Raw genomic sequence first — 17,357 nt, forward strand, 5'->3', positions numbered from 1 at the left:
CACTCTCCCCTTTGAATGCACCTCATCTTTAATGGAGTTCTGTGATCTGGCTGTTTCTTTCAGTGAATGCCAGCTCAATAATTTCAACACTTGGTAAAGTGTAGCTTCCCACCTCGGCTATGAGCCATCCATTTCCAATGTGCATTGCGTTTTTCCTTGCAGGACAATTTGCAGAAGTAATGACAGATGCTCTCTCTCTCTCTCTTTCTCTCACACACACATACAAGAACAACTGGCAATCATTTGAATTTAGTTTCTGTCATTTGTGGCCTTTTTTGTTTCTGTCCCCCCAAAAAAAAAAAACTGAAGTGCTGAGCCAGAGACTTTCTCCAAAACCAGTGCTCTGAAATGGAGAACTGGTTCGATTCTTATATAGCCAAGTGCACTTCACAGCACACTACATGGATGGATTATCGTCGAAGAGTGATGATGAACGTGTAAGGTATAGGAAAGAATGGCAGCAATTTCTGCTTCAACAATGGAGTACCATTGTACCACTGTTTCCTGTTGAGTTTCTTCAACACAGCTGGAAAATTGAACTACTGGGTTACAATGGCACTTAGAATATAGAATCTCCCTTTCATACATTGGAAAGATCAGTCAGACAATGGAGAATCCTATAATAATTAATAATTGATCCTTGCGTTTGATGCAGTGCCTTTCATGTCAAGGATATCTCAAATTTCTTCACAGGATTCACTGTAAAGTGCGGTGAGTATTTTCTAGGCAGTTGTGGCAGCCAATTAGTACACAATTGTGCATCAACTATGTAGTTGTTTGTGTGTGTGTGTGTATATTATTATGTTAAACCTCTACTCTTGATTCCAGGTCTATTGATGTCAGACATCATGGCCTGATGAACTACAATTTTGAATCATAGAATGCTACAAGACAGAAGGAGGCCATCCGGCCTATCATGCCTGTGCCAGCTCTTCGGAATAGCTATTCAATTAGTCCAATTCCCTTTTGAAAATTATTATTGAATCTGCTTCCACCACCCTTTCAGGCAGTGCATTCCAAATTGTAGCGACTCATAATGAAATAAGTTTAACATGGACAAGGCTGAGCCCACTCTCCTTGGCTCCCGCCAACCTCTCATTCCTGGCTCCGATTTCCTCAACCTCATGGCTCCTCTTTCAAACTCAGTGCCACCTCTGGGTGCCAGTTCAATCCTCCTTCCTTCCTTGCATTCGGTCCCCGACCAAGACTGCTTTCCTTCACCTCACATCAAATGCACCTCAAACCCTCAGTCATACCTTTATCACAAGTCTTGACTTCTCAAATCTGCTCCTTGCTTGCCTCCCTCATTTCACTGTCCAACATCTCCAAGTAATCCAAACCTCCACCACCCACATCCTCACCTGCACCAATCTCCACACACCCATCATGCCAGTCCTCACCAGACTCCACTGTCTCCCAACAGATAGGAGTCCTGTAGTGTATTATTGAGTCCTTTCATGTACTGGTTAGAGCACTGGCCTAGCAAGTGAAGGGACCCAGGTTCGATTCCTGGGTGAGGCGAAACCTTAGGCAAGTTTCCTTCCTCCGCATGCCTCTGTTTACCTAGCAGTAAGTAAGAATCTGGTTGTTAGTCCTCAAAACAAAATCCACGACTGTTTGTAGGACACCACTGTGCGCAATTGGTAGCTTTGTTTCGCCCACAAATACAGTCAATATATTCTGTGAAGAGCTTTGAAACGTCTCAATGATGTGATAAGCTGCTACATCAAATGCAAGGATTATTATTATATTAGTTAGATTTCTGGTCAAAGCCATTATGCTCCTAATCTCTGGAACTCCCTTCTTCTATTCTTCTACCTCGCCTCACCCTTCTCTTCCCCCCTCTCTATCTGCCATTAAATCCTGCCTAAAAACCTACCACTTCAACCTTGCCTGTGGTCTGACTCTGTCTTTGTAAAGAGCTCCAAGGCATCATCCTGTGAGAAAAGCACTATATAAATGCAATTTGTTGTTGTGAACCTTAAATAAAGATCTGCAAGTGAAACACTTCCAGGCATATATTTATGCCTTGTATTTCATTTATGTACCGTTTCACTTAACGTTAGGTACAGTAAGGCATTGTTATGCATTAGAATGTCACTTATTAATACATAATAGATGTGCAGGAGTGTTCTACGCAAGGCAAATGTTATTATTTTCTGAAAAGTGTAATCTTCCTGTCAGCTGTTGCCATCAGAAATTGCTGCAGTTTTTGCACACTGATTGCAAATTTACATCACATTACACAAACACGTGGGCCCTTCAGGGCAACCTGTCGTCTGTCATTGGCAATGCAGCTGCAGCCAGTCCTGCTATGCCAGCGATCTATGAACCATTCTAAATGGGGCAGGTAAGCAGGAACCCAACAAACTATTTTCTCTGGGGATTGTTGGCCAGGACACCGGGAGAAACTCCCTTTCTCTTTTTTGAATAGTGCCCACGAGATTTTTAACATCCACCTGAACAGGCAAAAGGGAACTCTGTTTAATAATAATTAAATAAACAGAGTTTAATTATTTGATATAGAGCCTTATCACGTTTTCGAGACATCCCAAAGCACTTAACAGAATATGCCGTAAATTGGATTGACTTTATTTTGTGGGTGAAACGCGGCAGCCAATTGTGCACAGCAGTGTCCTGCAAACAGTCGTGGATTGAGTGACCAAATTCTTCATTTTTTCAAAAAAGTTTTTCAGGGATTATTACCCCTGGAAAAGCGATCCTCCAATCTCCTGAGGTAATAAAGTCAGAGCTCTTTCCATGTGCAAAGGAGAGTATCTGCAGATCTCTGCTACCGAGTGCCAAGCTGGCTGGATTTTTTCACTGATTGCATGATTTGTATTGCAGGCAATGTATTGATTTGTTTCCTGAAATGACTTCCTGGGGCCCTGAATCAAATCGATACCCCCCTAAAAGTCAATTAGACCGCACTCTTTGCATCAATTTGACAACAAAAGTGTTGAATTGATACGCAGTACTCAGAGCCCATTAAGTTCCTTTTTGACAACAAACTGCACAGATATAATGATAATAATAATCCTTGCTGCGAAAGCTCAAAGAGCTTCAAATAATATACCCTTTAATATTATCTTATTTGAATATGATATTATTTTCAAGTGGAATCCTGTGGCATATCGGTTAGAGCACTTGTCTCAGAAATGAGAGGACCTGGGTTTGATTCCTGGGCGGGGCGAAACCTTAGGCAAGTTTACTTACTGCCCACGCCACTGTTTGCCTAGCAGTAAGTAGGAACCCGGTTATTAGTCGATTGGCAGCTTTCTGGGGGTAATAATCCACGACTGTTTGTGGGACACTGCTGTGCGCAATCAGCTGCTCCATTTCGCTTACCAAATATACAGTCAATTCACTTTACAGTATATTCTGTGAAGTGCTTTGAGACGACTCAACGATGTGATAAGGCACAATATCAAATGCAAGGATTCGTATTATTAAGTCCTTTTTATTGGCCCTGCCACGCTCGCTCCAAATGCTGCCAGAAAGGAAAATGTACAGAAATTATTTTAACTCTCCTCTGCTAGATTTTGTTTCATTACCACCCAAACAGTACAAGACACTTTGTCATTTTAAACGTGTAACAATTCTTAATTTCAATGCCCTTTGCAGTAAAAATAAATGAGATTTTGTTTATTTAGGGCCCATGTTTCTGAAGGTAAATGTCTTTTAACATGTCTTATTCTCCTCCTGGCTTCTATGTATACGGCCTCTAAGATTCACAAGGTTGTAATTTTTTTTCCAGTATCCAATCCAAGCCAATATGTTTCACCCCGGTGATCGCATTTTATTATTTATTCTGAATTTCTTGCAGCGGGCGAATGCTTATGGAGAGCCAATAAAATCCACATTACTACAGCCCCACGCTGAGTCAATAAGAGAGTGTAAGAGACAAGGAACCTCCTGTAGAAGCAGTTATAGAAGAAAAAAGTGATGAAATTTAATTCCCTGTCTCCACCAGAGCAGGAACACATCAGACTTGTTAGGCCTCAGCTGGAGTATTGTATCCAATTCTGGGCACCACACTTTAGGAAGGATGTCAAGGCCTTAGAGAGGGTGCAAAGGAGATTTACCAGAATCATGCCAGGGATGAGGGACTTCAGTTATGTGGAGAGACTAGAGAAGCTAGGATGGTTCTCCTTAGATCAAAGAAGGTTAAGGGGAGATTTAGCAGAGGTGTTCAAAATTATTAGGGGTTTTAATAGAGTAAATAAGGAGAAACTGTTTCTTCTGGAAGGTGGGTTGGTAACCAGAGGACACAGATTGAAGATAATTAGCAAAAGAACTCAAGAGCAGACAAGGAGAACTTGTTTTCCCCCAGTAAGTTGTTATGATCTGGAATGCGCTGCCTGAAAGGGTGGTGGAAGCAGGTTCGATAGTGACTTTCAAAAGGGAATTGGATAGGTACTTGAAAAGGAAAAAATTGCAGAGCTATGGGTAAGAGCAGGAGAGAGACTAGTTGGATAGCTCTTTCAAAGAGGTACGATCAGCTGAATGGCTTCATTCTGTGCTGTATGATTCTATGATTCAGACCAAAGGCACCGATAACATCAAAATGAGTGTGCACCAGCTTACTTCATGTCCCCCGCCTTATCCACCCTATTATCGTGGGGCGGGCTTTCAGTCTTTCTGCCCCACTCTCTGGAACTCCATCCCAGAATCCCTCTGACTTAGTCCCTCTTTCAATGTCTATCACTTTAACCATGCTTTCAGTCATCTTTCCCCTTCTCACCCCACTTAGCTCAGATGCCCATCCAGCACAGCAAATGACATTGAGACATCCTCCTGATATGAAAGACACTATAGATATGTAAACTGTAGTGTAAAATCTCCAGCACAAATACCCACCCTCAATAATTTTCTCCTTTTTTNAAATATATGTGATTTGCATAGCTGTAACACGTCAGCAATATAATTGTGATTTACATCTAATAAATGTTTTAACAGTAAGCTTTTCACATTAGCGCTAAGCAGGATTTGATATTCAACCCTTCAAGCTCAATGCAGGTATCGAGTTAAATGGATGGAATGCATTACCTTACAGGGGAATATCATTGGGCCAATTTGTCCCAAAGGCACCTTTTGAAAATTATCCTTGTGCTCGGTATACCGCCTTATCACCTCAAAATATATTTCACAGGTTCTACTGTAATGTGCAGTGGCTGTGTATTTGTAGGAGAATGCGGCATGCTTTTTGCTCAAGGCAATGTTTCACAAACAGCAAGGACGTAAACGATCAATGTAACTCGGGGATTGTGCACCCAGACACGTGGAGTAACTCCCATTTTTTATTGCATCCTGTCATGAGCTTCAGAACACCACCTAAACTGATACAGATGGAACCTGGGTTTAACGTTTCATCCAAAGGACAGCACCTCCAAAAAATGTAGTGCACCCCCTAGCACTGCACTGGAATGTCAGCTTAGACCATGTGAGTTTAAAGCTCCAATGTGGTGCTTGCACCCATGACACTCTGAGACAAGAGGGAACCAACTGAGCCAGACTGACGCCAGGCTGAAAAATTGAGAAAAATTAAAAAATCCACTCAATGACAATATGACAATCTTGGGACCAATAAGCCATCAATAATTCAAATATCATTGGTTTTATCTTCAACCCATCAGTAATCTGTAGATGATGTAATGTTATCAGCATGGTACGTATAACCATCAATCAGCCATCAATTGGCTTTGTGGATCATTCTTACATAAAGAAGTTGGTCATGTGGCCTATTGTATCTGTTCTCATGCTAACTCCTCTTGGAGTTACCCACTCTCATCCCATTCCCCTCCTCCTTCCCCCATCCCATTCATAGTGTCCTTCCAGTATTTAACTTGATCCATATCTTAACGATAATATATTAATAATAATCCTTGCACTTCATGCAGCACATCAGGACAACATTTCAAAATGCTTCAGAGGATTCACTGTAAAGTGAATGCCTTTTGTAGGCCTTTTGCAGGTAATAGAATTGCTATGTAACTCTGGCCCAAGCACTCCACGGTGCTACCCTGGCCAAAGCACTCCACGGTGCTACCCTGCATGAAAGGCGCTATATAAATGCAAGTTGTAGTTTTCAAGGACCTATTGATAATATATACATATGATTGCTGCCTGTAAATAATTCCAACTCGAATGAGGTTGAGATTCATGATCATTAATAACTCATTGGATTCAGAGACCATAACCCAGAGGTGTAATAATTACTGGATCCATAACATAATTGGCTATTGGCAATATAATTAGCATTGGATCTGTAATGGGTCTGCAGACCCTTGTAATATTTCATGCTGTGAGTGAAAGGGAGGAAACAACAACAAAATTACATTTATAGAGCGCCTTTCATGTCGGGAGGATGTCCCAAGGCGCTGATACTGGAATCTATTACGACACACAAGTCTTGGGAGTCCGGTAGAGCAATGGTTAGCGCACTCGCCTCGTAAGCGAGAGGACCCGGGCTCGATTTCTGGGCGGGGCAAAACCTTGGGCAAGTTTCCTTAGTCTATGCTTTTCTGATTACCAAGCAGTAAGTCGGAACCTGGTTGTTAGTCAATGGCGGATTGCATTCCAGGAATAATAATCCCTCCAAAAAACAAAATGTGTTCACTCAATCTACGACTGTTTGTGGGACAATGCTGTGTGCAATTGGCTGCCACGATTCTCCCATAAATTACACAGTCAATCCACTTTACACTATTCTGTGAAGCTCTTTGATACGCCTCAACAATGTGATAAGGCACTATAGCAAATGCAAGGATTATTATTTCATTATTATTAAGAGTCATGTCAAAAATCAGAATACACACACACACTCACTGGCACCTCTAACCTAGAGTGCAGAATAATCTTTTACTAAAGCTTTAAAAACAACAACAACAAGATTACATCTGTATAGCGCCTTTCATGTCGGGAGGACGTCTCAAGGCGTTGCAAGCTGTTTAGTTGAGAAAATCCAGGAGAAGAAATCCTTGTTGTTAAAGAAGGTTTGTGTTATCTTGTCTCAAGGATGGAATATCACAAGATTGATTCTGATGAAGAAGGCCCTATTATATTTAACATGATTAAATTGGGATTTACCCCTCGCATGTGACCCCCCCCACCCCGCTCAACTGATCTCATTCCTCCTAACCCTCCCACCCACCCATCACAGCTGTTTTTTTTAAAAGGAGTCCAGCATCCTGGCCTCAGCCACCCTTCCTGGTAACCCTGTTCCAATCATTAATTACCCTCTCGGTAAAGAGGTAGTTCCTGATATCTGCCCTGAAGTTGCCCTGAGCAGCTCTAAACCTGCGTAGATGGAGGTTGAGACTTCAGCACAATATACTGTGATGTGCTCACTACAATTTGTGAATTATTAATCGGTAATTTAGTCAGCTTGTGATAATATCCATCAGCAACTGATTGATTACTTTATTATACATAGCCTGGTAACAACTCATTGATAACATGGCCTGTTGAGCTCCAAACAACAATAGATAATTTACCAATAATGTAATGAGCTGATCATGTACAACCAATGAATAACTCAACAATAATTTTATTTATTTTGGAACAGTCAATACCTCAGTTATAATGCAATCCCAATATACCCACAGCCAATGAATCATTTACCCATGCTGTAAACAATATTGGACAATAACCCATTAATATGGCTTATTTATTCCATTTATGTTTAACATGATTAAATTGGGATTTACCCTGCACATGTGCCCCCCCCACCACCCCCACCCCCTGCTCTGGTGTGCCAACAGTGTAAAGAGTTTTGGGACATCCTCTCGATGTGGTCACCAGGTATCTGATACATGCAGAAACCCATCACTGTGGTTAAGAGTAACCAAGGCAAGCTGAGATTTCCATGCATTCCACCTACACATGGAAATTCCCATGGAATGGAATGTGGACTTTCTCCTGGAGAAATGCATTCTACTTACCTAATTCTGCAGAGTATTAGCCACAGGCTGGTAGCAGCCCAAGACTTTGGGGAACTGCTGGAGTCTGCATTGGGGTACTGTTGGAGTTTAAGCAACTAAAAACGCATAGCTTGCGGTCTGGCAAGCTTTCCCACTGCTTGTCCAGCTAGGACCACCCTATCCATTAGGGCTTTGACTTGCAGGGTTAACAGGAGCTGAATGGGAGGAATCCCTTCTCCCTAGTGTAAGGCATAATATAAATGTAAATTGTATTGTGTACATCAACAATAACTCAATGATAATCTTAGTTTGTGAAATATAACTCACCAATAACTCCTTCAAATTATGATTAGTTTGGGGACCCATGCCCATCAATAATTCATTGAGATTGCAAACAAATTGCAATTCATAAGCAATTGATGACCCATTTGTAATATGATTAATTGCGATCCATACAAAACATGAATTGATTCAAAGCTGCACTAACATTAATTAATAATTCATTGATAACATTATAAGTAGTGGTCAATATTACAGAATTTTCCATTTGCATCATGGCTGTCTGTGGGACATTGCTGAGCGCAAATTGACCACTGCTTTTGCCTGCAAAATACACAGTCACAGGATTGTTTTGGATTCAGAAGGCCTTCGACCCATCTGATCTCATCCCTCCAGGACACCCACTTTACCATCCTCCAATCACAGCACCAGCTGCTTTTTAAATGAGTTTGAAACTCCAAACTCTTGTTCTACTGTCTCAGTCCTTCCTAAAGTATTGATCTGGGTTTACTTTGTCAATTCCATTGAAAGTGTTGTACACCTTTATGAGTTACCCTCTTAGTCGCCTTCTCTCAAGACTGAAGAACTCTAGCTTGTTTAATTGTTGCTCATAGATAAGACAATACACTTTGCAATATATCGTGTGAAGCACTTTGAGACTGTTCGACAATATAATAAAGATCTAGAGCAACAAGAATCCTTACATTTGATATACAGTACGAAAACAGATACAATAGCTCCTGTCAAAGCACTTCACAGAATTTTTCTTTAAAGTCTAATGACTTTTGTTTTTGGTACGCAAATGCAGCAGCAAATTTGCCCACAAAGTGTGCCACAAACAGCCGTGAATTAATGATCAATTTTATTTAGGGGATTGTTGGCAGGACACAGGGAGATGCTCCTTTGCTATTTAAAGGCAACGATTATTTATTTGATATGAAATTCTGTAGGCCTTATAGCAGTGAGTTAGCAGAAAGTGCCTTCTACCATATCTGAAACATTGCTCACCTCCGCCATTCCTGGCCATGCCAGACCCTAATCCACACTTATCACATCCAGGCTTGACTACAGCTAAACTCCGTTCGCCAGTCTGCCCGGCTCTTCCCACCACAAGCTTCAGACTATCCAGAACTCTGCAGCTCGTGTCCTCTCCGATACCAGGCTTCAGGAGCCAATCACCCCCATCCTCGCTCGGCTCCACTGGTTCCCCATCCCGCAAGAAATTGAGTCCAGGATCCTTGTTCATGCCTTTAAATCCCTCCAAAGTCTTGCCCCCCCTTATATCTGCAACCTCCTCAAACTCAACCAACCCGGCCGCTTCCTTCGCTCAGCGAACACCAGTCTGCTTCATGTCCCCCGCCCTATCTGCCACACCATCAGCAGGCAAGCCTTTCAGCCAGTCATCTTATCACTCTCCACTGCCTTCGGCTCCCCACTCCCAGCTCGGGTGCCCATCGTTTGGGTGAGACATTAAACTGAGGCCCCGTCTGCCTGTGCAGGTGGACATTAAAGATCCCTCGGCACTATTCAAAAAAGAGAGGGGAGTTTTTCTCGCCTGGTTTTCTGGCTAACAACCCCCCAAATAAAATTGGTCACTCACTCCATGGCTGTTTGTGGGAAATTGCTGTGCGCAATTGGCTGCCGCATTTCACCCACTCAATACACAGTCAATCCACTTTACTGTATATCCTGTGAAGCGCTTTGACACATCTCAATGACGTGATAAGGCACTACATCAAATACAAGGATTCTTATTATCTAGAACTGTGAAAGCGCTTTGAGAATTCCTCCCGCCATGACAGACATTACATGTACATTGAATTGAATTAAGGAAAGTTCAGTTAGACACTATCTTCTGTCGGAAACCTGCTCTAATCCATATTCAAAGAAGCTGCTTGCTGCCTTGTTAATGGGAGAGGATTCTAAGATCAACCGCAGTAAAGGCAACACACACACTGGCTGGTGTGATTTCACAAATGCCATTGTGCTTAGAGTGACGTCACTGGCAGTGTTTTCAGTAAGAAAACAAGTTGCTGCCTTCCTGGTTCTTACACCCACGTATTTCTGCAGGAAATTCTGCTTTAACAATATCGAAGAGCAATTCCAAGTAAATTTGCCCAAATAGCTGATAATATTACTTAATGCTAGGCTCTCCTCTTTTAATACTGTACGCAGACCGGACGCAATGTGATACACCAGACAGCACCTCTCAAGGGTTATCAATGACGAGGTAAAAAAAAATCAATGCCAAACTATGCGGTTTCAGTTTGTTAGACTCCTCAAGCCTGGGCTCTCGCCAAACTGCACCTAATTCTTTCCGGAATCAGATCAGCAGGATACGTCCCTCGAGGGAGAGAGTGTGCCTTCCATTCCAATAATCTATCTCTGGAATTTCCATGTGTAGGTGGGATGCACAGAATTCTCAGCTTGGTGATGGGTTTCTAAATGCATCAGACACCTAGCTGACCCCTAAGTGGGCTACAACCAAGTCATTTTAGTAAATAATAATAATCTTTACATTTAGTATAGCGCCTTTCACATTGTGACGAGGTCCAAAGTGCTTTACAGGATTTACCTTAAAGTATAGCGACTGTGTTTTTTGTGGGTGAATGGAGCAACTAATATTTATACAGCAATATCCCACAAACTGCCATGAAGTGAATGATTGATTTATATGGGTGATTGTTGGCAGGAACATCAGTGGAAACTCTTTTCTCTTTTTGAATCATGCTGTGCGATCTTTAATGTCAACCTGAACAGACAGATAGCACCTCTGACAATGCAGCACACTCCCAGCACTGCATCAGAGTGTCAGTTTAGACTATATGATCTCTAAGGATTGATGTGGGGTTGGAATCCACAACCTCCTGAATTAGAGACGGAATTGCTACCAACTGAGCCAGGCTGACCCAGAGTTGAAAGGACATTGCAAGCCATGACAGCGACGACAGAGCCTTCTGTTTGTCACCTGAACCCAGAGTTCCTTACATTCACTGGGGGTTACCAGCCTCATTCACATTCTTTATTTCATAATGTTGTGGTGCTTGCTTTTCACGTCACTTTGCTGACTGAGGGCACAAGTTCATTTGGTTTGATGCAGGACAAAGGGAATTAGAAATGCAATGAGATGGAGGTCTGAGAGTACATTGGAGTTTATATTAGTTTACATTGTAACAGGACATTGTGGCAACCTAGTTATTTCTGTGCATTTCTTCCCTCAACAGAGAATTAAATGATTCCTTTGTTAGATTACAACAATAATGCGTTACAAATGCTCGACCAGATTTGTGGGCATATGTGACCTTTAGAATGCCAGTAAGTGTCTTAATGAGTCAGTCCTATTTATTGTTGGTGACAACATAAGAGCATTGGGTCAATGTGAGTGAAGTGGTATTAAAGTGGTGCCATGCCACGTTCTATATTTGATGATGATATGTGGTACATTTCCCTGGTATTGCTTTTTTTATTTGCCTGGCTTAAAACCCACAGTTGAGAAGTACACACCATCTCACCGCCAATGCCCACTGTAGCCAATTGCCAGGGATCATATATGTATGATTCTCTCCCCTTGTCTTTGGGAGACACAATATGACCTATTCAGTGCCACTGACTCCTCACACAATGTATCAGGATCTCAGCAGGGTGGGATTCAAGCCCACACCTCACCCGAAACATCATTAGTTGGTTCTGATTAGTTGGCACTCAGTTCCACTTCAGTTCCATCTGGAACTCAGAGTATCATTATACACAAACACCTGTGTGTACATTGATGATCCAAATGCTTGATGTGTGTGTGTGTGTGTGGCTTGTTTCGCTTAATCTGACAGACATTAAGCTTAATACCTGGTACAAATCTATCCATCTACACTGGCAGGTGGGGTGGTCTTGAGCTGTCATTGATTATTTTTCTCGTGTTCTCCCCACTGGCTTACATCTCCCTCTCGACTCCTGGTCTGGCCTCGCTGGGGGGCAGGTACACAGCTATTGATTGCCCTTTGGTATCCCCTTCCCCACCATGAGTGGCCATTGTTGACGTGCGAGCTCTTGGCAGTGTGTGTCGGCAAGCCACTCAACTGTAAAGGGCCTCAACCCTTAACTAAGCCTCACCTCTCCCCACACGGCCGCCACACACACTTGCACAAGCAGTAGAGAATGCTGAAGAGGGCCCAGGATTAGGATCCCTTCCGTTTTTACCTTTGCTAATCCTGGGAAGGCCAGGGTTAATTTAGCCCCACAGCAGCCCCGTCTGAGATCAACAGTATTAACCGGGATTCGAACCAGCAACCTCCTGGTTCATAAACCACAGCTCCATCCACCACACCACTGAGGCTGCCAACTGGATACCGTTCTCACACGGCTTTTCCACAGGAGGCAGCTCAATATAGAATGCAGTCAAGCCCTCGAGAGGCTGCACTGCTTACTTTATAAAGGCTGACATTCTGCTCACTTTTGCAAGGTTCTACATTGTGGAGCCACATAGCATTATGGTTAGCACGTGTGCCTCACAAACTCTTCACATCATTTCTAACCAACAGAACCAATTTGGCGCTGGATTTACTTGGATAAATCTGGGGCATGATTGAAAGTAGCAAAGTGTTTTCAAGCGCGGAGGATGCATTTGTCCACAAATACACGGTTATCACACTTTATGGCGTGATCAAGTGCTACACCAAATGCAAGGATTATTATTCTTATTAAAAGGAAGCAGGGGTTTGGGTTTGGGAAGCATCCCACCATTGGAAGTCGCACTTTCAGCCACTCCACCAGGAAACTCTGGAACACTCGCCCTCAATCCCTCCGCCTTGCCCCCTCACTCCCCTTTTTCAAGTCCTGCTTGAAGACCTTCCTCTTCGACCATACTTACTGCCCTCCCCACACACTCCTGGCTCAGAGCCAGGCTCCACCACTGTTAGGCACTCTGAGACGCTACCCTGTGAGGAGGGCACTATACAAGTGCAAGTTGTTGTGTACATTGAACACATATATTATATATAATAATAATATATTAATAATCCTTGCATTTGATATAACGTTTTTCACGTCTTCTAGACATCTCAAAGCGCTTCACAGAATATACTGTAAAGTGAATTAGCTGTATATTTGTGAGCAAAATTATGTCCTTTTTCAATCAAAATATCAAATTTAAAAAGCCTCTGGGTGAAGTAAGGAAGGAATGAAAGTGGGCTATCTATCATCACGTGTGTGATCATGTGTGGTTATATATACACATAAGAGACAGAAGCATGCGTCTTAGTATGTTCTGCCCATGTTTCTAATGTCTGTGGATCTGCATATTTAATTATAATAATAATCCTTGCATTTGATATATCACACCTTATCACATCATTGAGACATCTCAAAACCCATCACAGAATATATTGTAAAGTGAATTGACTGAGTATTTTGCGGGCGAAACACTGCAACTAATTGCATGCAGCAGTATCCCACAAACAGTCGTGGATTGAATGACCCTGGTTCATGTTGTAATTGTACATGTAAATGTGTTTACTGTTCATTAGTGTGTTTAGAGATGCCTTTATATATGTTGTGCCTGCTTTGGGCCAGACTGTGTTTACCTTGTTGCATCTACATTTTCATTTCGTGGGATGGGTTCCAATGGGCATAGGTTTGGTGTGACTGTTGCTGCAATCACACCTCTGTTAACACCTATTACAAGTCTTAGGGTGTGCTTGTATTTCAGAGGTCCCAGTTGCCTGTTCTGGTGGACATTAAAAATCCAATGGCACAAATTTGTAAAGAGTAGGGAGTTTCTCCTGATGTCCAGGTCAACAATTCGGCCAGATAAAAATTGATCAATCACCTCGTGACTGTTTGCGGGATGCTGCTGTGCACAATTGGCTGTCTTGTTTGCCTACAAAATACACAGTCACTGTAATTCCCTGTGAAGCACTTTGAGGCGCCTGGACAACAGGATGAGGCGCTCTATCAAATGCAAGCATTACTATCATTATTATACAATTTGTGCGGAAACCCATGTTCTTGATGTGCCTGCTGCCTTGTAATAACACGCTCCCCCACACACAGTCCCCTGGCCCCAAAAAAGTTCAAATAACATTCATTTTCATTTCTGTTTGTTCTGTAAAGCTCAGTTCATCTCCCAAAGCCGCTTGAAATGCTGCATGTTTTCATCTGTTTTGCACTAAACCGAATGAGATAGGAGGTGGTTTGTCATACAATAAACGCCCGATAACTCGACATAACTTATCATGCCCACTTTGAGTCACCATGTTGTCAATATCCCAGCAGCATTTAATGATGCATTCATACATATGCCTAACTTGCCATTTCTGATAACTCATCACTGAGCCATTTTCCCTGGGAGCAATGAGTTATCAGGAGTTCCCTGTATATACACAAATGCGCCTGACACAACTTATTACTTTCAGGTGTCAGTGGGAATTGTCTTTGAGAGGCTGAGCAAGCGAAGCTCTTGCAACCTGGAGTTTAAGGATGTGTGTGTGTTTTTGGAGGGGGAGGGGGTTGGCAAACACAACCTCTGTACTCTCCTCTTCCTCACTCCAACACACACACACCATCATACACTGAAACCACCAGCTTTCAAAGATAAAGCAAGCATTTTCTCCCACCACATCCCAGTTCTAAGAGAGAGAGAGAGAGCGAGAGCGAGAAAGAGAGATGAAATCACAGGATGAACCTTTAGAGAGAGATAAATAACACACACACAATGGCAAACATGCCTTGGGCTCATTCAGTTCAAGTTATATTTAAGGCATCCATCGCATCCTAACCCCCCCCCCCCACACACAATCCCCTCCCCCCACACAAAAAAAAGCTTCCTGAACCTACAGAGAATGAAATCAAAATGTCATATCACATCCCTGATTTACAGCCTGAAATCAAATGTGTCATCACATACTGTACACACACACATACACATCCCTGACACAAGAGACTGACATCACATGTCTTATGAGATGGTACCCACTGTCCACATCCCTGACATGGAGACTGAAATCACATGCTTCCCCCCCCCACCCCCCACCCCCCCACCCCAAACCCCACACCTACACATCCCTGACATACAGACTAAAATCAAATGTCTTATGAGTACATACACACATACACACATACAAATTGAGACCATGCTACCCACCTCCCTCCCCATCACCCCATCACACACACACACACACAGCCCTGGGCGTTATCGGTGTTATTGCTACCATTGCCCCTGAAGAGAAGCCAAGGGATAGAGAAGGGGATGGAGATGGAGATGGAGAGAGAGAGAGAGAGAGACATGACACTCACCTAAGACAAAGTAAGGCAGCTCCGTGTTCTCCAGGTCGTCCACCACCACGATCTCGCCTGGAAAATCGTTCCTGACCGAGAACAGGAGCTTGGGCTCCGCCGAGAGCGGGGCGTGGATGCTCAGGTCGTTCTCCCGGAGAAACGGCAGAGCCGACACCGACACCGTCTTCACTTTGCACTCCGCATCCTTGCTGTAGTGGCTGCTGGCGGAGTGCTGGGTCTCGCCTCTCGCCGCTCCCAGCCTGGCTCCCAGCACCGTGCACACCGGCCTCAGAGCCCACAGCAGCCACACCACCATCTCCCAACACAAGGGCAAATGCATGGTGTGCGGCTGTGTGTCTGTGTGTGGCTGTGTCTGTGTGTGGCTGTGTCTGTGTCTGTGTGTGTCAGGGAGACCGGGAGAGGAGAGAGGAAGCTGCCCCTGGATTGCAATGCACTAGGATTGCACGCACACACCTACACATACACACACACACACACACAGCTCACATCCACACACACACAGAGAAATACAGAGCGAGAGAGACTTCCCCTGGATTGCAATGCAATTAGGATTGCACACACACACACACAACACACACACACACTGCTAAGATGCACACAGAGAGACAGAGACTTCCTCTAGATTACAATGCAATAGGATTGCACACACACACACACAACACACACACACACACACTGCTAAGATGCACACAGAGAGACAAGAGACACAGAGAGAGAGAGACTTCCTCTGGGTTACAAAGCAATAGGATTGCACACACACACACACACTGCTAAGATGCACACAGAGAGACAAGAGACACAGAGAGAGAGACTTCCTCTGGGTTACAAAGCAATAGGATTGCACACACACACACACACTGCTGACATGCACTTGCAGTATGTTGCCTGGCGCTGTCAGCAAACAAATGCACACAGACACACAAAATCCTTTCTTTCTTTTTAGCAGCACAAGCGATCCAAGGGAAACATTCGGGGGGGATCTGTGCCCAGGTGAGATTTTTGTGTGTATGGGAGGGGGGGGGGGGGGGGGGAGAAGTGGGAAATACCCTGCACGGTCTAGATCCGTTCCCAGCTGAATCTATCTCCCCTCTCTGCCCCCCCGCCCCCCCCCGCTTGCCTTTATCCCGATCGTGAGCGTTTAAGTGCGTGCGTATGTGTGTCTTATTTTCTGCGCAGTTGCTGAGGGAAGAGAGGGAGGTGAGGGAGAGAGTTAAGTGTGTGAGTATAAAAGGGGAGGGGATGGGGGGGCTGTTGAGAGAGAGAGAGATCCACGTGTGTGGAGAGGGGGGAGGATGGGGAGAGGCGAATTGCTGATTTAAAGAGCTCCTCTGCTTGTCTGGTCGAAGAGGTAGTGGCTCCAGCCTGACTCACAGCTAATGCCAATGAGAATTCAATACAAACATCTGAGAATAATGCTGCCTTTCTCCAACCAGCCCCCCCTTGGATCTTGGTAAGTAGCGAGTGATTCTGCAATCTCCCCCCCCCCCAACATCCCCACACACACACACAGACTCCCTCTCTCTCATTATCTCTGATCACTGATTGAGGGGGGAAATACACACACACACATAAAAAAATATTACAACATCGACCAAAATGCCTTGATGTGTCTGCAATCTTGGGTTAACTTAGTTGCAAGGCAAAAGGACTTGCAACCCACACCTGTGACACATAGCACTGTCCCGAACTCGTCCACTCCTCACACACACTCTCTCTCTCTTTCTCTCTCTCTTTCTCCAAAAGACTCAATCAAAGCGAAATTATTATTTATTGTTACATAGATTTGCTCACACGTAACTTCCCTTCCCTACTCCCAACTGAATCGTCCAACGCAATTGATCCTTTGAATTCCCACTCCCTCTCTCT

The 17,357-nt window shown here is 43.7% G+C and overlaps 2 protein-coding genes across 2 annotated transcripts in view; one reads left to right on the forward strand and one right to left on the reverse strand.

Annotated features, from left to right (window-relative positions):
* The window catches only part of astn1 (astrotactin 1), a 620,426-nt gene extending 604,640 nt beyond the window's left edge, over positions 1–15,786 (reverse strand). The window contains 1 exon segment of the mRNA XM_042334960.1: positions 15,489–15,786. Coding sequence (XP_042190894.1) covers positions 15,489–15,786 — 298 coding nt within the window.
* A 676-nt stretch (positions 15,787–16,462) lies between these two features.
* The window catches only part of LOC103179963 (BMP/retinoic acid-inducible neural-specific protein 3), a 48,096-nt gene continuing 47,201 nt past the window's right edge, over positions 16,463–17,357 (forward strand). Inside the window, exon 1 of the mRNA XM_042335950.1 lies at positions 16,463–16,481. The gene's annotated coding sequence lies outside the window, so the exon portion shown is untranslated. The remainder of the gene's footprint in view (positions 16,482–17,357) is intronic.

The sequence above is a fragment of the Callorhinchus milii genome, unplaced genomic scaffold, assembly GCF_018977255.1.
Source record: "Callorhinchus milii isolate IMCB2004 unplaced genomic scaffold, IMCB_Cmil_1.0 Scaffold5, whole genome shotgun sequence".
In the NCBI taxonomy this organism is placed as follows: domain Eukaryota; kingdom Metazoa; phylum Chordata; class Chondrichthyes; order Chimaeriformes; family Callorhinchidae; genus Callorhinchus; species Callorhinchus milii.